The following is a 21,988-nucleotide window of genomic DNA, read 5'->3' on the forward strand; positions in this document are numbered from 1 at the left end:
CCCCCCCCGCCCCCGGCAGCATTTTCTTCCTGGGCAAGAGGGCTCCAGTGCTGGCCCCGGTAGCACACACTGGTCTCCTGCAGCAGTGTGCTGGGACCAGGGCTGCCCACACCTGGGCAGTGCCACTGAGCACATCGTGGATTCCAGGCCGGGCCAGTCCACACATGCCAGCATCCCCAAAGGCACACGTGGCTGCAGTGTCCCAGCAGAGTGCAGTGGGTTGGGACATGTGGGGGGGGGCGGGAGGGGCAAGGGGGCAAGGGTGGAAGTGGACAGGGAGTTCTGCCCCAGCACCAGCCCTAGCCCTCAGCGTTCTGTCCTCAGAGACAGGGGCGGGGTGCACACGGCCCTCGCTACCAGCCCCCTGCCAGCGGCAACAGGGAGATGGGGGCGGGGGTCCTCAATCCGTGAGCACCTGCCAGGCCCTGAGGGTGGGGGCAGCCTCACCGGTAGAGAAGCCGCTGGGCCCTCTGCTGGGGCGGGGCGGGGCTGGAAGGGTGCAGACAGCAAGCACAGCACGCAGCTTCCACCCCACCACAGCTCTGTGGATATCCCTAGTACTGAGAAGCACGCCAGGAGCATTCTACCGCCAAGAGTTACATCCCAGCCTTCCGAGGCAGGGCCTCCCCAAGTTGTCGAGGTGGAACTGGACTTCATCTCCCTGAGTTCCGAGACTGCAGTTGGGTCACCATGCCTGTCTTTTTTTTTTTTTTTAAAGTTATGTATTTGTTTTGGTGTCGGGGATTGAACCCAGAGTTTCACCAGGGCTAAGCATAAGCACCTGCTCTGCGACTGAGCTGCACCCCACCCCCTGAAAGTGTGAAATACAGCTCAGCTCCCACAGGCCTGAATGCACGTAAGGCACACAGCCTGCTCCTCAGTATGTCCATGTATGCAGCCACCACCTCAAGCAGTTCCAGAACGTTTTCACTACCTCCAAAAGGGTGCTTGTGCCCTTCAGCGCTCCCCAGCCCCCTGTGCCCTCGCCCAAGTGGCTGGCTCTGCGCCTCAGCTGCCCGCCCTGTGTGGCCCCTTCCTGTCCCCTCTGTGCCTGTGCCTGCACCCACAAGCCCCAGGATGCACCCACTTCAGCCAGAGGTCATCTTGGACACTTTTATTGCTAGGAGCCTGACCCGAAGTTCTAGGTGTTCCCAAAATATCCCACAGTGAGGAAACAGAGTCACTAAAGCATAATAGGTGGGCCAGGGTCACGGCCACAGCAGACACCAGTGACACGGACAAATCCCACTCAAACACTCTGTAAAGTTGGGCTCTGCCAGGAGTGACTGGGGAGCCCCCACCACCCCCAAATACCCTGTGGGACCAGAGTACTTAGGTTGTGTGGGGGGGGTTCTACAAATTTCTGCTCACGACAGCGCAGAACTCAAAGTCAGCTTTTCTAAAGTGCTCCGAACATCTCAATACAAAATATACAACACTGATTAGAACATGGCACAGACAGGACCTGGCGGGTGCTGGGGGGCGCTCAGGACACAGGACAGCGCTGACAGAAAGGTCCGCACGACACGTCCAGGCTCTCGGAGGAACCAGGAGCCCAGGGATGGTGATGGTGTGGGGACAGCATGCCACCTGCTCACAGGGCTGTGACCTGCGCTGCCAGGGCCCGTGCTCGCCTGCTCCCCTCCTGGGCCTCACACAGGGAACATCCCCACTTGCATGTCTGTCAGACAGAGGCCCTGCTGGGCGTGGGAGAGGGCCCTGGTGCTGGCTGTGACCCAAAGGGCACCCCTCCAGGAGGAAGGACAGCCAGCCTGAGGTCTGGTCCAGCTGCCACCACCTCAAATTGGTGCAGCCAGGGTGGGCATGAGGCTTGAAACATGAACCCCCAGCTGCACTCCTGAAAATGGGGTGCCACCAAGATGGCCATTTATCCTGCAGCTGGCAACATCTCAGGGTGCTTGCGCCTTGTGTCCTTGGATGTGGTAGGTGGGACAAGGCCTTGGAGGCTTCTTCCTAGCAGCCTGGAGGAAGGAGGATCCAGCCTGCAACCTGTGGCCCTGGCTGAGGCCCAAGGCTTGGGGCTCCCACTCCGGATAGGCAGGACAGCAGCCTCCACCAAGGAACCAGGGGCGACGCCTGCTCAGTCCTTCCAAGCCCGCAGCGCCTGCTTGGATGCCCAGGGTCACACTCTACTCCCAAGGCTACCCAGCTCTCCCAGCTGTCCGTCTCCTCTGTGGCCAGCAGGGTTCTCTGTTGTGCAAAGGTCTTGCCTGCCTCTGGCCCACCGTAGCCCAAGGCACTGGGCCCCTTCAGCGCCCTAAGGACTCCCGCAGTGCCTGCAACAGATCTCTGGCCCTCTCCCAGCCCCATGGGGACCTCCCCCAGCTTTTGCTGTTTGGGAAAACCAGTTGGGAGTTGCTCTCTCACCTACCCCATGGCTTAAAATAGCTCCTGGATTTAACTTGGGTTCAACCTGCCATGAAAAACTTCCATATGTATAAAGCCACTGAGAAAAATCACCCAGGTGCCTCCACTAATCCTACAGAAAGAGCCGAGAGACCCGAAGCACCAACAGGCTGACCCAGCCCGCTGGCTGTAGGGTGCGCGCAGGCAGGGGGAGGGGGCAGCCAGGTGGGCAAGGTAGGAGGGACCTGCACCAGGGCCGCAGCCCTCAGAAGAAGATGACGTCCTCCTTGTTGGCCGCTTCCTCCTTGGTGGGCACCGGCGTGGCTGGCAGCGGTGAGGGGCACGGGGGCAAGGGCGGGAAGATGAGGGCCTCAGGGGAGATGTCCACTGGAGCCGGGCTGGTGGCTGGGCAGCAGGGGTCTGGAAGACAGGGGCCCAGGGTGTCAGCCACTGTGTGGGGCAGCAGATGACTCCATGGTGTAGTGACGGGGCTTACCCGAGGTGGGCGTGGAGCTGTGGCTGCCAGGCAGGATGGGGCTCACCGAGCGGCGGTTCTTCGAGGTGCCCTCCTCCCTGCCCATGAACTTGTTTAACAGCAGCTGCTGCTTCAGGTCGAAGGAGCCTGGAGAAGGGAAGGGGCTTGGACTGCATCCAGGTCACTGCAGGGCCACCGAGCCCCACGACAGTCTCCACGGGCAGCTGCATGCCCTGTGAGGGGTACCCAGACACCACAAAACCCAGGCTGTGCCTGGGGACTTGCGGACAGTGCCATGGGTGCCCGAGGGTGAGCACTACGCCTGTGGGCCTGCAGTCCCGAGCCCTGGCGCTCATTTCCTGTGACCATATCTGACCTCTCACCCCTATTCCTACATGGAGGATCCTGGTGAGAGGTCACTGGATTGGTTATTTCAATTTTTTCTCAAAGGGCCCTCATCCCAAGGGTGACCCCCCCACCACCATACTGCCACTGTCCCACCTCCTGCATGTCATCTGGTACCCTCTCTGGGGAGGGCGAGTGTCCTTCTCATCCTGTGAGGGGCCGTGGCTGGACTTCCCAGCCTAGGCGAGGCAGACCCTGGTGTTCAACTTCCCACCTTGCAGGGCCCCAGGGTTTGGGGCCAAGCCCACCTGAGCTCTCCCAGCGCTGGGAGCCCCGGCTCTTGCTGCCCTTGTCCTTGCCACCCTTGGTGGAGGCGGCCAGTTTGGTGGGGATCTGCTGCTGCACAGCTGCCTGCCTCTGGATCTGGTTGGTGGCGCTGAGCAGCTGGATGGGCACCTCGCTCTTGGCGGGCCGGCTCTCGGCAGGGGCACTGTCCCGCCGGGCCACCTCAGGGCGCTCTGCAAACTCCAGTCCAGTGCTAGACAGCAGCAAGGTCATCCGCGAACCTGGGGCCTTGGCCTGCACCGAGGGCCCCTCCAGCCCTTCCCCGTTAAAGCTGGGAGGGTGACTTGGAGGCTGAGCCTGTAAGAGTGACAAAGACAGGTCCCAGCATCACTAAGGCTCTGGGCTGGGGCAGGTAAAGCCCTGCAGGGCTGGGACCCACCCTGGGCCTTGGCCTGGTCCCTCTGCTCCTGGCCCAGCTCCTCGCCCGGTCTGCTGTGCACCCAGAGAAGGTGCAGTTCTGCTGGTCTCATTCAACCATACTCATTCCTGCACACAATTACACAGTTACACACATTTTTATTTGTGCTGGCCACCCAAACTGTTCTTCGCTGTTTTTGTGGTTTTGGAGATAATTGTTTCTATGTAACCTAGGCTGGCCTAGAGCTCATAACACAGCTCAAGCTAGCCCTGACCCTGAGGTGATTTTTGGTCTCCTGAGTGGTGGGAACCACTGGTGTGCACCACCACGCCTGGCTCACATACACTTTTTCACGTGTATGTGCACACTTGGTGGCACTCGGCCTTGCACTCTCGTGTGCCTGAACGGTCTTCCCGCTCCCTGTCTGCATACGCACCTCGGCTAGCACCTCGGGGGGCAGCGCCCCGGGCGCCGTGTTCTGTTTCTTGAGCCTGCGCAGCAGCTCCAAGCGCTCGCGCTCGCGCTCCACGGCGCGCTGGGCCTCGCGCAGCCGCTCCAGGTCGTGCTGGTAGGCCTGGCGCTGCAGCTCCAGCTCCGTGCGCTCCTGCTCCAGCCGCTCGCGCAGCTGCTGCGCCTCGCCCTCGCGCTCCTGCAGCCGCGCGCCCGCGAGCTCCAGCTCCTGCCGCTGCCGCGCGCACTCGCGCTCCCAGCGCTGCTGCTCCTGCCGCAGCTGGCTCTGCAGCTTCTCCACACCTGCCCGCTCCTCGCGCTGCTTCTCAAAGTTGCGCTGCCGCTCCTGCTCCAGCAGCAGGTTCCCGCGCGTCGACTGCAGCCGGAACTGCTTCTCGCGCTCCTGGATGGCGGCTCGCTGCATCTCCACCAAGCTGTCTTGCTGTGCGATGACCGCCTGCGGAGTATGGGCCGGTGAGCCAAGCCTCACCTAGCCAAGCGGGTCAATCGGCCAGCCCCACGCCCACACCCAGGTACCTGGAGGCTGAGCAGCAGCTGGGCGAGGGTCTGGATCCTCCGGATAAGCTGCGGAGGAGAGCACAGGTGCTGGGCTCCCTGATGGCTCGGGAGGCCCGCATGGTGTCCCTGGGGGAAGCACCACCTGCCACCTACCTCCGACTCCAGGATGCTGGGCAGTCGCAGGCCCGTCTCTGTACCAGGCATTTCCATCTGTGAAGAGAGGTAGGGCCCACCTGTTATGTCCAAGCCTTGCCCTAGGCCTGGGCAGCGGAAAGGCCCTGGGCCAGGCCCTGACTGAGGGAACCCATAGCCTGGGAGAGTACCTACCACCTGAGGGGGCTCCTCGATGCCTCCCAGCATGTCGCTGTCCCTGAGCTTCGAGTCCAGGCTGCTGCCAGCAGGGCCCTGCCAATCACGGGGCCTGGGGTCGTTGCTGCAGACCTTCTTAGCGCTGCCATCTGGAACCCCAAGCCAGGAGTGTGAGGGACGCTGTGGATCCCATGGGGGTGGGTGGCGGTGCTGGAACTCTCTTATACCCCTTCCCCGCTAGGAAACCAGGGCCGGAGTACTGCCTCATGAAGCAGTGGTTTTTGTGGCACAGGGAGCTGTGGCCAGGGAGGGAACCTTAATATTTAGTGGGCTCTGTGATGTTTCTGCCATGACACACTGATGCTGCTCTTAGGTCGCTGCTGGTGAGCATCTCACTGGGAGCCCCGGGGTCTGCAGGCGGCAGCCGCATTACTCACTCTTGCCGGGGCTGCCGGTGCTGTCGTAGCCCCCAAAGGTCTCTGCCCTCCGGGGCAGGCCCATGAAGCTGTTGCCTCCTTCTTCCACCTGGCCAGTGATGCTGCCCAGTCGCCTACAGATCAGGCTGTGGATGCCCTCGACTGCAGAAGGGGACAAGAGCAAGGAATCACCTCGTGGGGGGGTCAGCTAACTCTGCCTAATGGCTGATTCTGCCCTCACTTCCGGGACCACAGCCAGGACCTAGACCTGCGCCTGCGCGCCCAGGGCCATGGTGGCCACATGGAGGGGCTGGGGCCACGTCCTGCTGAGGGCGGGCACGTAGGAGAGTGGTGGGCCCTTCCCCATGGATGGAGGTGGCACAAGCCCTGGGCCTGGCTGGGGCACGGCACTGGCTGTGTCACTCACCCTCGCTCATGGCAGACCGGAGGAGCTGTTCACCCTGCAGGGTCTCTGCAGGGTCGCCCCCGCGGGACAGGCCACGCGCTGGGCCCAGGTCATCCAGCCCGCTCATCTCAGCCATCTCCAGGTAGATCTGCTGCTTCTCCAGGAGGCTTTGTGCTATCAGCTGGTCCTTCAGGCTCAGACGCACTGCGGGGGCCGAATGGGATGGGACAGGGAGGCCGTGTCAGCCAGCGCCTCGAGCCCTCAGGACCTTGCCATCTGGACAACACCAATGCAGCGGGCCGCCTGAGGACCACGCTGGCCACTGGCGGGTTGAGGACAAGCCGGGAGCCTTGGGGTTGAGCGTGTTCTAATCTTGTCTTCCTTCGGCCTTTTTTTTTTTTCTGGTTTCAGAAGGACTGAATAACTTATAGAATGTCATGAGATTAAAAGTACCCCAGCCAAGAAATAAACTTACATTTATCTGACTTCAAAGTGTTAACCCTCTGCTTTGCCTCGTGGTGGTTTATATAAGATGCACTGGTAAAAATTTTACTTGGACCTTAACTTTTTACCTCCTGCTCACTACTAACTAGGTCAGGGTCTCACTACTAGATTGGTAGTGATCCGCCTGTTTACAGCCTCCCAAGAGCTGGGATTACAGGCACGGGGGCTACCACACCCAGTCTCAATTGCTGTCTCAGCATGCCCTGGGGGCGGGGACAGCACAGACATGCTTCCTTTGGCCTTTAATAGAGATCTTTTTCCTTACTGAACCCCTTATCGACATATCCCCCCCTTTGTTATGAATAGAATTGATTTTTTATTTTTGTATTTCGTACAGGGTCTACAGGGCCTACTACACAGATCAGACTCTAGTGACCCTCCTGTTTTCAGTCTCCCAAGTGCTGGGATTATAGGTGTGTGTCCCCACACCAGGTCTCAATCCCCAAATCTCAGCGTGCCCCAAGGGGGAGGGGCGGCTCTGCAGGCTGGGGAATCGAACCCCTGCCCCCTGCCTGCCTAAAAAGGAGCATTAATCCGCCGAGCTATTTGGCTGGCCCGATTTTATTGTATTTAGTTTTATCTTTCTGAGCCAGGGCCCTGCTATGCAGCTCATGCTAACCTGGAGCTCAGAGAGTAGCCCAGGCTGATCTTGACCTCTCACCAATCCTCCTGCCTCAGCCTCCTGAGTGCTGGGACGACAGGCATGCTCTGCACTTGGCATCTCTTTATTTGATTACTGTTCTCTTCGGCGGTGCTGGGGATGGCGCCTCAGCCCTGGCACATGCTGGGCAGACGCTCTCTCTCTGAGCTGCACCCCGGCTTCCCTTGCTGTGGCTTGCATCTGGCATCTCTTCCCCGGAAGCCTCTGTTCATTCACGGACCTGAGCATCTGGCTTGGAGCTGCTGCAATGGCAGCCGGGGCACATTCCTAGGTGCCCCACCTCTCGCCATACGATGCCACACTCCTTAGGGCTTTGCAGCAAGAGGATCATCTCAGATGTGGGCCCAGAAAGGGAAGCCAAAGCAAACCTCTTTTCTTCACATCTTACCCACCCTGTAGTATTGGGCTACTGGCAACAGAAAAAACAGACCCATCTCTGTATGTAAGCCTCTCCCATCCAGCCTAATAACCAGACATCTGCATGGTCCCCACTGCTTTGTAGTTGATTCCACTAAATTTTCTGGGCAAGCCCTCCTGTCCCATGAGAGAATTAAATCCTGCCCCCTCCTTCCCACAACATCTTAGTCCCATTTCTTCTCTTCTTACTCTGGCTGGGAACTCCAGGATGAAAAAACAGTGGTGAAGGTGGGTGGGCATGCCCTGCTCTTGATTTTATTACTGTTTCTTTCTCTGGGTACCGGGAATTGAACTCAGGACCTCATGCTTGCTAGGCAGGTGCTGTGCCACGGAGCTTTATCCCCAGCCCTGCTCCTGATTTTATAGGGAGGAGCTTGAGGTTGGATGTCTCTTCGAGATGGGAGAGAAAATCTTGGTAAAGAATATGTCTTCCTGGGCTGGGGATATAGCTCAGCGGCATAAGCCTGCCTGGCAAGTGCAAGGTCCCGAGTTCAACTTCCCAGGCATGGTGATGCACTCTTGTAATATCAGCCACTGGGGAGGCTGAGGCAGGAGAATCCCAAATTCGAAGGCAGCACGGCCATGTGGGTGGTGACTGCCTAAGTGCCTCACCCCGAGCAGGACAGGATGGGGGTCCTCCCAGGGTCCCCTGGCTGCGGTGGCCATGGAGGATTGTGTCTGTGACTCCAACTCTCTCTTACCCTGGAAGTCCTTGAGTTTCATGGCAACCATCTTCCTCTCCTCCTCGGCCTCGCTGAAGGGTCCCTCCTCCTCGTCCGGACAGCTGCAGGGAGAGGGGACAGGGAGTCGGCGCCTCCCCAGCTGCTCGGAGCTGGGCACAGGTTCTGAGGGCAAGCTGGGATGTTCTTATGCTGAACATAGTTGGGCTGGGGAGGCCGTGGTGCCCTGTGGGTGGTGGCTGTTTGCTGCCTGGGTCTAGCTAGTGTGTGGCGGAGGGCAGGGGACAGGCCACTGTGCCCAGCCTTGGGCCCAGAGGCACGTACAGAGGTCCAGGTTGTGTCTGCTCAGTTCTGCATCGCTGCTGGCCAGACAGATGCAGCTGGAATACCCCCACCAGTATATTTACTTTTCTGCTTCTTTTTTCTGTTTTTAGATGGTTCTAGGGGGTGGAACCCAGGCCTGCATAATGAGTCCCCCTTCCAAGAATTTTTTTTTTGGTTGTATTTATTTATTTATTTATTTTTATTTAGTACAGGGTCTGCAGGGTCTCACTACTAGCTTGGACTCATAGTGATTCTCCTGTTTTCAGCCTCCCAAGCGCTGGGATTACAGGTATGCATCACCACATCCAGTCTTCATTGCTGTCTCAGTGCACCCCAGAGGTGGGGCCGGCATGGCCTGTTGGGGATCAAACCCGGGCTGCTGCGCTCTGCCTAAGCAGGCACTTTAGTCTGCTGAGCTATCTGGCCAGCCCTACAAGTTTTTGTGTTTTAGTCATACTGAATTGCTGTTACCCAGGCTGGGCTGGAACTTGCAAGGGTACCTAGATGATAGGTGTGAGCCACGTGCCCTCCAGGGCCTGTGCATGCTGACAAACACTCTACACCGGCTGTAGCCCCAGGCCACCTCATGCAGGCCCAGCAAGTGCTCTGCCACTGAACACACCTCCAGCCACTTTGTACTTTGTTATTCTGAGTCAGGCTCTCAATTGTCCTGGCTGGCCCCATAGATATGTATCTATGTCTGTATCATTTATATCTATATCTATATTCTTTGGGTGTTTTTGAGGCCAAACTGAACTATGTCATTCAAGCTGGCCTTGAGCTCACTTTGTAGCCCAGGCTGGTCTTGAACTCACAACGATCGTCCTGTGTGCTGAGATGATAGGTGTGCACCACCACACTCAGCTTTTTTCCCCAACCATTCCTGAGAAGAACATGGATGGACAGAGCAGCAGGACAGGAGGAGGACGAGAGGGGAGCAGAGGGCCCCTAGGAGCCCGGAGGAGCTCATGGGGGCCGGGGGAGGCCGCCTCACCTCTCCACGGCGCGCCGGATGTGGGCCATCCAGGAGTTCCGTTCCTCCTTGGAGCTGGTGTAGATCTCATACATCTCGGGCCCTTGCAGGGAGGCGCTGATCAGAAACATGGCCTTCTCCTCATTGGCCACTTCCCGTACGATGAGCTTTTGCAGGGAGATGACAGGCGGCTTGGAGTCCTGTGCCGGGAGAAGGTGGTAGGCAGATGCCCGTTACCCTCCTGCTGCCCAACAGCAGCAAGCCCCTGGGTCTCAGGGTGTGGGGAACTGAGACCGCACGGTGTGCCGCTAGCAGGAAGATTTTGAAAACTGGAGAGAAAAGATGACTATTGCAACGATACCAGAGTGTCTCTTTCTTTGTTTTATGCCAGTACTTGGAATTGAACCCTGGGCCTTTGCTCAAAGTTCCATCCCCAGCCCTTTTTATTTTCAGACAGGGCTTCCCTAGGTTGACCAGGCTGGATTTCTATTCGCAGTCTTCTGCCTCAGCCTCCCAAAGGCCTGGGACTGTGGGCAAACAGTACTCTGCTCAGCTGCTTTTAAAGTGTCAATTTAATATGCTCCTCCCAAAGATAGGGCTTTAGCATGGTATCCAGGCAGGTCCCAAAGTCTCGAGCTCGAAAGATCTTCCTGTCTCAGCTTCCCAAGTAGCTGAGACTACAGGTGCAGAGGCAATTTTTTTTTGTGTGTGTGTGGAACCGGGGATTGAACTCAGGCCCTTGTGCTTGCCAGGCAAGCGCTTATTCTACTGAGCCATCTCCCCGGCCCCTAGAGGCAATTTTTTAATTTTAGTAACTGGTGATGAATACTTCACAGAGCTCAAAAGACACAATGCCATACAGTCTCTGTCCACAGCCATCCTCAGCTCCCTGAGCCAAGCCGTGCGTGTCCTTCCAAACAGAATTCTACGGCCAGGCGTGGCAGGGCACAGCTGCATCCCAGCACATAGGAGGCTGAGGCAGGAGCACACTCGAGCCAGCCTGAACCACCCAGTGAGGCCCTAAGCAAACAGCGCACAGCAACAACAAAGTGCACTCATGAACAATGAGGCACTGTGCTGACATAAAGTGGGGTAACACCGAGTCACCTACAGGACAATGGATACGACCTTGAGACCATAATGCTAAGTACATTAGGCCTGAGCGTAAATAGCAGAGGGCTCCTCTTCTATGAGAAACCCAGGGCACAGGCTGTTTATTTATTTAAATGCATTTGGTAGCGCTGGGGAGACAGCTCAGTGGAATAAGTGCTTCCCTGGCAAGCGCAAGGGCCTGAGTTCAGTCCCCGGTTCCGCAAAAGAAAAAAAAAAGTATTTGGTTATTACAGGGTCTCACTGCACAGCTTGGACTCAGAGTGATCCTCCTGTTTTCAGCCCCCCCCAGCGCAGGGTTTATAGACATGCACTACTACGCCCAGACTCTGCGATGGGCTCAGCCTGCCCTGGGGGTGGGGCTGGCACAGCATATGGTGCAGGGGATCCACCGTGGTGCTTAGGCAAGCGCAGGGACCGGGGTTCAGGGTTTGATTTCGGGCACCACAGGCCATGCGGGCCCTGCCCCCGGGCGAGCTGAGCTGGCCACCGAGACAGGGAGTGGTGGTGCAAGCCTGTAATCTCAGCACTGGGGAGGCGGAGACAGGAGGATCACTATGAGTTGGAGCTGCATAGTGAGACCCTGCACCAAATACATTTAAAAAAATAAAATAAATAAAATAAATAGGGCCTAGCCAAATAGCTCAGCGGATTAAAGTGCCTGCAAGCAGGCGCAGGGGCCGGGGTTCGATCCCTGGGCCTGCTATGCCTCCCTGACCCCAGGCGCACTGAGATGGCAATTGAGACTGGGCATGGTGGGGCACACCTGTAATCCCAGCTCTTGGGAGGCTGTAAACGGGCGGATCACTACGAGTCCGATCTAGTAGTGAGACCCTGAACACCCTGTAGACACTTTCCCCCCCAAAAAAAGAAAAGAAAAGAAAAATTTTAATAAGAATAGGAAGAACTGGGCCAGGCATGGTGGCACACAACTATAAACCGAGCAGTCTGGAGGCTAGGATCACCTTGAGTTCAAGACCAGCCTGGGCTACAAAGTGAGCTCGAGGCCAGCCAGCCTGAGCTGTATAGTGAGACCCTGTCTAAAAAGACAAAAAAAAAAAAAAAAAAAGGAAAGACTTAAATGCTGCATTTAAGATCCACCTACAGATCTCTGTAAATAAAACTTTACTGACAACAGCTGCACTGGGTCATGTGCACATGTCTACAGCGCTTTCTGGGGTACAATGTCGTCACAGAGGAGTCACCTGCCATGCCATGATTCAACTGTGTCATATCAGACAGCATGTGCAAGGGACAGGGGCTGCAAACGTCTTCAGAAACTATCTTTAAATTTTCCATGGTGCTGGGGGTGAAGCCTAGAGGCTCAGGTGTGCTGAACCACCAGAGCCCTCAAGAAGCACTCTGACCCTCTGGCTGGTGGTTCGGCTTGGCAGCTCGGCTCAGAGAGCGCTCTCTCCAGGCGCGCCGGAAAAAGGTGGGCTCGCCAAGCCCTTCAGCAGCAGGCGCCGAGAGTCTGCCACTGCAGGGGAGGAAGCAAGTCCAGGTGGGTATGGGCGGGGGGTGGCAGGTTCAGCCACTGAGATCCCAGCTGAGCCTGGCTCTCACGATTGGGTGTTTAGGGCCCACATTCTTGGAATCCACCTGCCACAGCCCTGGATGGGTGGCCGCCTGAGCTCGGGTGCTCAGGGGTGGGGACCACAAAGCCTTAGGAAGAAAGGGGTTTCCCTGGCAAGGGTTTTGGGGCTCCTGAGGACCTGAAAGTGTCTGCTGGAGGAAGGGGTGTGAAAGCGCAGAGATTCCTGGCCGGGACCCCCAGGCACACAAGGCGCACCTTTTTGTAGCCCAGGGCCACCCCCCGAGGTACCGCCCCTGGGCCTCTGAGCCAGGACAACACGGGCTACGTACCACGGAAGCAAAGACGTACTTCTGATCCTTTTCCTGCAGCAGCAGCAGCACGTCCGTGAGCAGCACAGCGAGGACATCTGCCGAGACAGCGTTCGAGAGGGTCTCAAAGGACCGCTGATGGTGGCCCAGCCCCTGCCTGGGCTTCGGCACCAGGCTGCTTCCACTCGCGACTAGGCGTTTCCTTCCGAACTCAGCCCGGCCAGTGCCCTTCTGGATTTCAACACTGAATGCAGTGAAGGCTGGGATTGCTGTCCCAAGCATCCCTTCAGCTCAGCAGGCTGAGATGGTGCTCAATATCCCGGCACTCGGGAGGCTGAGGCAGGAAGATCCCCGCGAGGTTGAGGCCAGCCTGGCTACGCAGTCCAAGTCCTGCCTGAACTGCATAGTGAGACCCCCATCTCGAAAAAATAAAAATAGCACCAACACGATCAGGGCTGAGCCGCAGTTCCTGGGCCTTGGTTAGGCCATGCAGGTTCTCCCTGAACACCCGGGCCTTGGGGCTGCTCTGACTTCCTGCTGTGGACGGGGCCTTTGGCTCTCCTTGCCTCGGAGTGCCGGTGTGCTGCCTCCAGCTTCAGGGGCGCAGGGAGAGCCGGCCCCGCCCCCACCCCGTCTCAGTGCCTTGGTGCTCACAGCCACTGGGCCCTGGGAGCACCTACTTCTGCTAACTCTGTCTACACCAGTTATCTTTTTCCACCCAATTCTCTCTCACTGCTGTCTGTTGGGTTTTTATTTTTAAAGCTTTTACTAATTTAAATATATATTTTGTTGCATTTGTTTCTCTTTTGGTTGTGCTGACTGAAGATCCAAGACAGTGCCCACCAATCAGAGATGGGGGCTGATGAAACAAGATGACACATGCTAACTAAAGACAATACCTGCCAATCAAAGATGATGCCCACCCATGCAAGATGGCACCCACCAAGACGGCGGCCACCACTCCAAGAGGGACCCCACCAATCCAACACAGTGCCTGCTGGCCCAGGATGGTACCCATCATTCCCAGGCTGCACTGACCATTCCCTGACCATGCCACCGATCTCCTGTTGTAGTACACAACACATCAAGACGACAGCCACAACTCCAAGAGGGAGCCCACCAATCTGACGTGGCGTCTGCCACTCCAAGATGGCGCCCACCATTCTAAGACAGTGGCCACCAACGCAACATGGCAGCTGTTGGAGGCGGTCAGACTCAGAGCGTTACCTTTCAAGCGCCCCGATGTGCTCTTCCAGCACAGCGTGCCCTCCAGGTGGAGCTGACGCCGCAGCATGTCCTCCTTGCGGAAGATGAGCCCGTTCTTGAGTTTGCTGGAGGACTTCAGGTCCATTTTGCCTGCAAGCTCCCGGAGGCGCTGGCCCTTCTCCCACTCGCTGACCTTGGCGTCCACTTGCGAGATGACGTCGCGGATGAAGTCCAGGGCCCGGGTCAGGTCTTCGTAGTCCTCAGTGCCAGCTGCCGCACATGCAGTCACAGATCCATGAGGTGCATTCCCTGGGGCCACTGTCCTAGGGACCCTCCATGATTACCTCCCAGCTCTGATGCCCCAGATGGAAATGCTCTCCAAAGCCAACGCAGTGGCCCAGAGTTTAGCTTGTACCTATGTAAAGCTGTTGCACACAGATGCCCAGGGGTGATTCAAGGGCAAAAACCATCCTGCATAGCTCCTGCCACCCCTGTGTACACAGTGCCTCCCCCTACAGCTCTTCCTACAGACCTCCCCACCCGCTGCGGTGACCAAGCACCACCCCCTTCTGCACCTTGGACGGTGCTGGGAGCTTCCTGTTCTCCCAGTCTGGCTCCACTGGTGATGTGGCCAGTGTGACCATCCTGGCTGACCCTGGGGAAGCCCTGGGCAGACCGTGTACCTTTTCTGCTCTGCCTTCTGTTGCCCCTGGCCATGTGACATGGAAGTCATCCCTGGGCCTGTCTGGATCACCAGGTGAGGAATCACCTTAGTTTATACTCCATGTATCTGAGCCACAGAGCTGAGCTGGGGGCAGGGGTCACGGGGAGCAGAAGAGAGCCAGTCTCCGTTTTCTTTGTTTTTTGAGATAGGATCTTGCCATAGAGTTCAGGTCAGTCTTACGCTTGCAATGTAGCCCAGGGTGGCTGTAAACCCACCAACCTCAAGGTTCCTGGGATGACATGCGGGCACCACTGTGCCTAGCCCTCGATCCTGCCTTCATGATGTGGACCACCTCACTTCTCTGTCCAGCACAGTGGCTTCCAAGGTGACCCAACCCACCGCCCATCTGGGCTTCGGCCCCTTGCAGCCCAGCAGGCCAGGCGGTGGGGCGCCCCCTACCTTCCGTGTTCTGGATGATGCGCTCCACCAGCACTGGATACTTGGTGATGCGCTGCGTGACGAGAAGGATGCACTCCTGTACGCCCAGGCGCCTCACGATGGAAAAGTTGCCGATTTTCTAGGCACCGGAAAACAGAAGGCCTCCTGTGAGCCTCTTATCTCTGGTTGGATCCGTTAATGATCTGCTTCCAAGCCAGGGGTCAGGGGTGAGGGTGGGGGGGTGTTCCTTCCTTTTCAGCTTGCTGGAACCTCTCCTATACTGATTTGGGGGTCACTCACTGGACACCTGAGAGCGGGGGTCGCCTGCTGTACACTGAACAGCAGAGAGGCTCTCACTTAAGAGTGTGAACCAGGGCCCCTGCAAACCAGGGAGGAAGGAGAGAGAGTTGTGGGGAGGCTACAGGAGCTGCTGGCCTGTTGGGCTGCTGGGTACGTGCGTGAGTGCATGCGTGCGTGCATGCGTGCGCAGCAAGCCCTGAACCCTCCAGACAGCTTTCTCTCCCTGGCCCTGCTGACGAGCCTGGGCACGTCCCTCAGCCCAGCACTGGTTCCCTGGTGGTAGACATGCGCACATCTCTGGCTGACAGCCAGAGACAAGGCTACTCGACTCATTTCGTGGCGGGCCGAGGGCACTTCCTGTGCTCCGAGGAACATGCCACATGTTGCGGGCTTGCTGCCACTGCTAGCCTGTGCATTTTGTAAGCATGCCGACCACTGCCAAGAGACATCACTTCTTTAATTTGGGGAGGCTCTAGGGATTGAGCCCAGCGTCTTTATACTGAGCGACATCCCCAGCTCTTATTTCATTTTTTTTTTCCTTATTTCATTTTGAGACAAGGTCTTGTTAAGTTGCCTAGCTTGTGCTTGAAGTTTCAATCCTCCTGTCTCAGCCTCCCTCAGTGCTGGCATTACAGGTGTGCACCACATACTTGGCTGGTTTTATGAGACAGGGTCTTGCTATGTTTTACTCAGGCTGGTCTGGAAGTCCTGGGCTCAAGCAGTCTCCTGCCTCAGCCTCCGAGTGCTGGGATCCCAGGTGCACGGCCCCCATACCCAGCTACTCTGACTTATTTTCACCCCACATTTCTATGAGAGCTTTCACAGCTGTCTTCTGTGGCAGTTTGTGACACAAAGCGATACTGAATGGGGCTGGGGAGATGGCTCTGCGGTCTAAGCGCCTGTCTGGCAAGCACAAAGTCATGGGTGTGATCCCTGGTACTATATGCTGTGCCTGCCTGGAACCCCGGCCACGCCACGTTGGCCACTGAAACCCGGCATGGTGGCGCACACCTGTAATCCCAGCTCTAGGGAGGCTGAGACAGGAGGATCACTACGAGCCCGGGCTGTGTAGGGAGACCATGTACCAAATAGATAAATAAATGACTAAAAAAAAAAAAGCAAGACTGGCACAAATCCCTACAACTCCTTAGGGATCCCCAATTCCAAGATGCTACGGTTCTGTGGGGGGAAAAATCTACAGCAGAAAAAAGATTTTAATTAATTTTTTACCTTGATCAAGTTTTGAAATTTCTTGTTCTGCTGCAGCAGTAACTTATAATGACTGACCGCTTCGTTGTGGCCGCTACAAAACACACCGTATTTCTCTTTCATCCTCTCCCCGTTTTCACCTGAAAACTAACGTCAAACAGGGTGGAGGCGTCACCAACGTACCTAAGACCACGTTTTCGTGTAGTTTATCTGGTTGTGCTGAAATAAGGCCTGCATGCGCTTGCAAGCTCACCTCCTCACCCGGATGTGATCCGGGGCACACTCAACCTTTGTGGCTCGAGAAATCAATGGTTTCAGAATTCAAAGGCGCATGCACACCCTGGCTCCTGCGCATGCGCAGCCCACAAGATTGGAGGGGGGCCCTCGTGTTGAAACTCTAGTGCCACCCCTGGGTTGTCAATACAGAGGAAGCTCCTTCATGTCCCTGGTTCCTTAGCGGACCAGGGTTTGAGAACTTTACAGCTGAAAGCTTTCTGAGATCCAAGAAGAAAACAAATAAGCTTAAGCCAAAGGATGTTTGCAAAATGAAAAGTCAAATTGGTATTACTGTACTTCCAGGTTACTTTTTTTTTTCAATTTCGGGGATGCAATCCAGGGGGCTGCACCACTCCGCCACACACCTGCAGCCCCTAGATGGGCTGGTGGAGGGTGCTCTGGGCAAGGAACCTGAGGGCGGATGAGAGCAGTGTCCCCCACTATGCCCCTCCTGGCCTGGGCTTTGAAATGACCATGCTTCTGTCAAAGGCAGCGGCTGTGATCCTCAAATAAAAACCAAGCAACCAAATGAAAGCATGGGAGGATGCACTCTGAACAGCTCTGACTGGAACGTTTGCTCTTTTGGCCTCTGTGTCCCTAGAGTAGGACATGCAGACCGAAGTCAGCCAGGGATTCTTGCTTTTTTGCTTGGGGTTTTCATTTCATTTTAGGCAACGCTGGGGATTGAACCCGCCGCCTCACGCATGCCAGGCAAGTGCTTGACCACCGAGTGACAAACGCTCACCGGGTGGGGATGCCTGTGGTCCCTGGAGTCGCGGATGCACCCACCTGCTGGACCAGAAGGTCCCCAATCTTCTGGATAACATAGTTGCGCTCGCTGCCCTCCTCCAGCGCCTCCTGGCGGCGCTCCTTGAGGCGGGCCAGGAAGTGGCTGTGCAAAATCAGCAGGTCGTCCACGCAGGGGAAGAGGCGGCTGACGGCCTTGCTGCTGAACTGCAGCTCCTCCAGCAGCGCCCTGCAGTAGACCTTCAGCATGATCTTCAGTGTCCGCACGTGGTGCGCCTCGGTCTGCATCAGCTCTGCGGGGCACGGCGGGACCGGGCTGTGGCCTGCTGCGGGCACTGACGGGTGCCGGCCCCTCTGCGGTCCACATCTGGGACCCTCCAGCAGCCCCTCTCCCCCTCAGACCCCTATCCGGCCTCGCCGAGGAGCACACTGTACCTGCCTTGTGTTGTTGTTTTTTTTTGTACTGGGGATTGAACTCAGGACCTTGTGCTTGCCAGGCAGGCACTCAGGCCCCTGAGCTATCTTCCCGGTCCCTTTCTTCTTTTCTTAATTTTTATTTTTGTCAGCGCGTGCGCAGTATGCAGATTACGGTCCGGGCGCAGCGCCCGCGCATGGGCAGTACGCATTCACGCTCCCTCTCCACCCCTCGCTCCCTTCCTCCCGCTCCCTCCGCCTCACGCTCAGTCTGCTTCTCAGTGGAAGATCTGTCTCCCTACTTCCTCTTCTCTACCTTTTGTTCTGTGCCCTACCTGTGAGTTTCTCATGTAAGAGTAACCGTGCGATGCCCATGTTTATAGCAGCACGACCATGATGGCTACTCTTGGAAGCAGCCTGTATGCCCCCCAGCAGATGAACAAGTAAAGAAAATGTGTTTACACATAATGGAGTACTACTCTGCTGTGAAGGATAGGCCTGTGTCCCCTATAGGTGAAGTGGATGAATCTTGAGATCAAAGTGTGAAGTGATGGGGCCCTGCCCCTTAGCTCAGCTCTTTAAGTGGCTGCTTCAACAAAGCAGTCAGGCTCAGGTTGCTGTGGATCAATCCCCACAACTCAAGCCATCAAGCCAGACAAATCTGCCCTGAAGGCATTCAGAGAAAAAAAAAGAAAATCCTTCTCAACAAACAAAGTGTGAAGTGAAATAAACCTGACGCCCTGGCTTGTCCTTTCTCCTTGTACGAAGCCCTCCACGTCCACATCCTCGGAGGGGCCCAAACCTGAAGTTGGTAGAGGGCATTTGAGGGTGTTTTCACTAAAAAGTTGCTTTGAGCAACACCACTCCTGTGGGTGTGAAACTCAACACATCTCTACATGCCTGTGACCCCCCGAAATTCACAGCTGAGACCTCAGCCCCAAGGCTGTGGTATTGAGGGGACTTTGGAGGAGGTCAAGGCGTGAGTGAGACTTGACTCTCTGGGGGAGACTCTGAGATGGGCATGGTGGGACACCCTAAGTCCCAGCTACTCAGGAGGCTGAGGCAGGAGGGTCGCAAGTGGGAGGCCAGCCTGGTTCATTTAGCAAGGCTTTTTCTGAAAATAACAGGTGGAACGTACTGGGGACGTAGGTCAGGTGTAGAGTGTCCCCAGTTCTATGTGCTGAGCCACACACGCCTTGTAGGCGGCGCCACCTCACTAGGAAGCTTCTGGTGCCTGGGTCTTGGGCTCCCCTGTCTCTAGGACCTCAGGACTTGGTTCTAAGTCACCCAGCCCATGTTGGGTCAGTCCAAAGGGATGGACAGCCACCACAGCCCAGGAGGGTTTTGGGTGAGGCTGACTCAGACCCAGGCACCTGGCCTGGCCCCTCTGCAGGGCCTCAGGTGTCACAGCTTCTGCTTTTTCCTAGGGCTCTCCTAGGGGACCAGGGTGGTAGGGAGGGTGGGGGATAGGGGAAGTGACAGGGACGGTGGGGGATGGGGGAGGCAACAGGTCTCAGGGGAGTTGTTAGGGAGCTCACACCGGAAGCTAGACCCTCAGAGGAGTTAGCAAAGGGGGAGAGAGACAGATAAGAGTCAGAGAAGGAAGGAGGGACAGAGAGAGAGAGAGAGAGAGAGAGAGAGAGAGAGAGAGAGAGAGAGAGAAAGAGAGAAAGAGAGAGAGAGAGAGAGACCTACCGTAGAGCACATCCTGCCTCTTCACCACCTCCCTCTTCTGCTTCTTGGCATAGGCCGGGTCCACAGCCAGGCTCCAGGACTCAGCCTCGAACTCATGGGCATCTGATTCGATTTCGCTCTTCAGCGAGGCTGTGTAGGGGTCTGAGGGGAAGATGGGCTGCTGGAGGGGGCCTGGCTCTGTCATCTGCTGCCCACCACCCTGTGTCCCCAGTGTGGACACACTAAGGGGCCTGACACCTGCCAGCGCGGCTGGGAGGCAGGCAGCCACCATACCTTCCACGAAGACAGGCTCTGTGTTGGGTGTGAGGGAAAGGGAGTCCTCAGCTGTCTGCTTAAATTTTAGAAATGCTGAATCAGCTTCATCCATCTCTCCTGGGACTGGTCTAGATGGAAATGACCAAAACAATGACTTCAAATGACCGCACTCAGCATGCACGCTCAGCCCCCTTGGCCACCAAGGCAGAGCAGTTTGTGGCTCTGGCTGATCAGGGTCAGAGAATGTTCCAGATTCCAGGAGAAGGCTTCATCGGCACAGGCCATCTTTAAAACCTGGGGTATGGTGGATGTCACACCAGGACCCCTTCCACCACCACCGTAATGCTCAGGTCCATCCCAAGGGGCGGGAGTCCTGGGGGTCGCCTGCTGTGTCCTGGGGCCCGGAGGACCCCTTCTACAGGACTTGGGGCGCCTAGCCTCATGGGCCAGGGCGGAGGTCAGCTTTTGCGCAGAAGATAACAAGCTCCTTTATTTCCCACCCACAGGAGTGAGGTTCAGCCTCACTGTTCTACCCTAGTGGTGCTGCCTGAGATACTGACATGCTATGAAGCTGAGGAGGCACAGGTATTGGGGTGCAAGACCCCTAGCATGGTCTGGGGCACGGTAGGGACCCTGTCCATTGAGATCAAGGCTGTTAGCAGCTCTTATAAACAGGCTCCAGGACGCGTTGCTTGTGGTAGACCTCTGGCATCCTTATAGCAAGGGTAAATGGGAATTTCACACGGTATCCAGCTGATCCATCCAGGCCCCCCAAGGACGACCCTCCTCCGCCCACCACAGCAGCTCCTGGTCTGCCCTGACAGCAGAGTGAGGGATCCCGGCTTACCCGAGTCGCACCCCAGTTCCTGTTCCGGTTCCAGTGCCCACAGCGCTGGGTGTTGGCTGGGGACCCCCTTTCTGTGAGCCCGTCATGCCGACCACATTCCTGGACGGGGCCGGGCTGCCATCGGACAGGAGGGTGCCCCGTGGCGGGGGCTCCTTCATGGAGGCTGCGACAGAGGCAAAGACAGAATTGGTGCTGAGAAAGTGGGCCGGGTAGCGGAGGTCGCCCGCGCGGAAGCCCCGCTCCGACTGGGGCCGCAGCACCGACAGGATCTTGGAGGTCAGCAGCTCGTTATCCAGGAAGACGTTCTCGTTCCACTTCCTGGGGAAAGAGCCATAGAAAGGCAGCTCGGGCCTGCCGGGGAGCGCCTCCTGCCTGGCGCCGCCCTTGGAGTGCGCGTTCCCCATGGCGGCACCGCTGCAGGCGGACGCAGCACCGAGCCAGGCTGGGCTGTGTCCTTTTTATGCCTGGGTGCGATCTTTCTAGAAGATGCGGCGACACTCTCCCTTGCTGTATTGGCTGAAGCGGCGCGGCTGGAGTGCAGGAAATTGGTCCCTACTGTGACTATTTAGTGTGGAAACTACATAGCATTTTCTCCTGTGGTTGAACAATAATAATAATAATAAAAAAAAAATCCCTTCCCTGCTCTGCCCTTGGTCATCACGGGGGTGAGCGGCGCAGAGCGGTCTGCACTGGCTGTAAATAATCTACGGCCGTGAAGCAGGGAACGCTGTGCTTGGCGCGCTTCAGGCCACACCACAGACGATAATTAATCTGAGACGGGATGTCGGGGTGACGCGGAGACCCGGGGAACTCGGGAGGGTTCGCCCATGACGGTGCCCTAGAGGCTCTGATTCTATTTTACAGGGTGATTGGAAACCAACCGACAAGCGGCGGGGCCCTGAAGACTCGTTTACAGCCATCTGCTTTTTAATTTCAGGGTTTGCATGGAAGTACTCATACCCACTGGTGGAACTGGGTCCTACTGACTGGGGAAAGAAAAAAAAGCAACTTCTGTTTTTGTTCCTTTCTGTTGCAGCGTCGGGGCTGGAATGCAGGGTCGTGCAGGCCAGGCCAAGCAGGTGCTCACCCGGGACCCCGGCCCTGGAAGGTGGAGCTCTCTGTCCCGGCCCAGCCCTCTCCTATGTGACACACCACACAACGAAGCAGGCCTCAGGGGGCCGAGGGCGCGGCTACTGCACCTCAGAGTGCAGATCACACTGGAAGACTCCACTCCAGGCCAGGACACACAGTGGCACTAAAATAAAGCTGGGGTCATCCTAGCCTGGCTCTGGGTCCCCAGGGCACCCAGCTACTGGTCACTCTGGGTTGTAGGAAGGAGACTGTGGCTTTGATTCTGGGCAGCTGGGAGCGCAGGGAGTTGGGCCGGGCAGGGAAGAGGTCCTCCTACCCCAGAGCTTCAGTGGGAGGGACCT

General features: G+C 57.1%; 1 protein-coding gene across 3 annotated transcripts in view; it reads right to left on the reverse strand.

The window, feature by feature from the left end:
• Positions 1 to 1,099: 1,099 nt before the first annotated feature.
• The window catches only part of Arhgef18 (Rho/Rac guanine nucleotide exchange factor 18), a 77,942-nt gene continuing 57,053 nt past the window's right edge, over positions 1,100 to 21,988 (reverse strand). For all 3 annotated transcript variants that reach the window (XM_023705074.1, XM_023705073.1, XM_004644902.2), the window contains 19 exons: positions 20,556 to 20,718; positions 19,727 to 19,836; positions 19,454 to 19,594; positions 17,387 to 17,637; positions 16,343 to 16,468; positions 14,834 to 14,951; positions 13,732 to 13,980; positions 12,526 to 12,602; positions 9,571 to 9,749; positions 8,274 to 8,356; positions 6,012 to 6,194; positions 5,606 to 5,746; positions 5,187 to 5,317; positions 5,013 to 5,069; positions 4,878 to 4,925; positions 4,327 to 4,797; positions 3,496 to 3,829; positions 2,864 to 2,989; positions 1,100 to 2,787 (listed from right to left, as the gene is read on the reverse strand). In XM_023705074.1, coding sequence (XP_023560842.1) covers positions 2,633 to 2,787; positions 2,864 to 2,989; positions 3,496 to 3,829; positions 4,327 to 4,797; positions 4,878 to 4,925; positions 5,013 to 5,069; positions 5,187 to 5,317; positions 5,606 to 5,746; positions 6,012 to 6,194; positions 8,274 to 8,356; positions 9,571 to 9,749; positions 12,526 to 12,602; positions 13,732 to 13,980; positions 14,834 to 14,951; positions 16,343 to 16,468; positions 17,387 to 17,637; positions 19,454 to 19,594; positions 19,727 to 19,836; positions 20,556 to 20,718 — 3,143 coding nt within the window. In that variant the 3' untranslated portion in view covers positions 1,100 to 2,632. The remainder of the gene's footprint in view (positions 2,788 to 2,863; positions 2,990 to 3,495; positions 3,830 to 4,326; positions 4,798 to 4,877; positions 4,926 to 5,012; positions 5,070 to 5,186; positions 5,318 to 5,605; positions 5,747 to 6,011; positions 6,195 to 8,273; positions 8,357 to 9,570; positions 9,750 to 12,525; positions 12,603 to 13,731; positions 13,981 to 14,833; positions 14,952 to 16,342; positions 16,469 to 17,386; positions 17,638 to 19,453; positions 19,595 to 19,726; positions 19,837 to 20,555; positions 20,719 to 21,988) is intronic.

Source organism: Octodon degus, unplaced genomic scaffold (assembly GCF_000260255.1).
Source record: "Octodon degus isolate 3935 unplaced genomic scaffold, OctDeg1.0 scaffold00214, whole genome shotgun sequence".
In the NCBI taxonomy this organism is placed as follows: Eukaryota; Metazoa; Chordata; class Mammalia; order Rodentia; family Octodontidae; genus Octodon; species Octodon degus.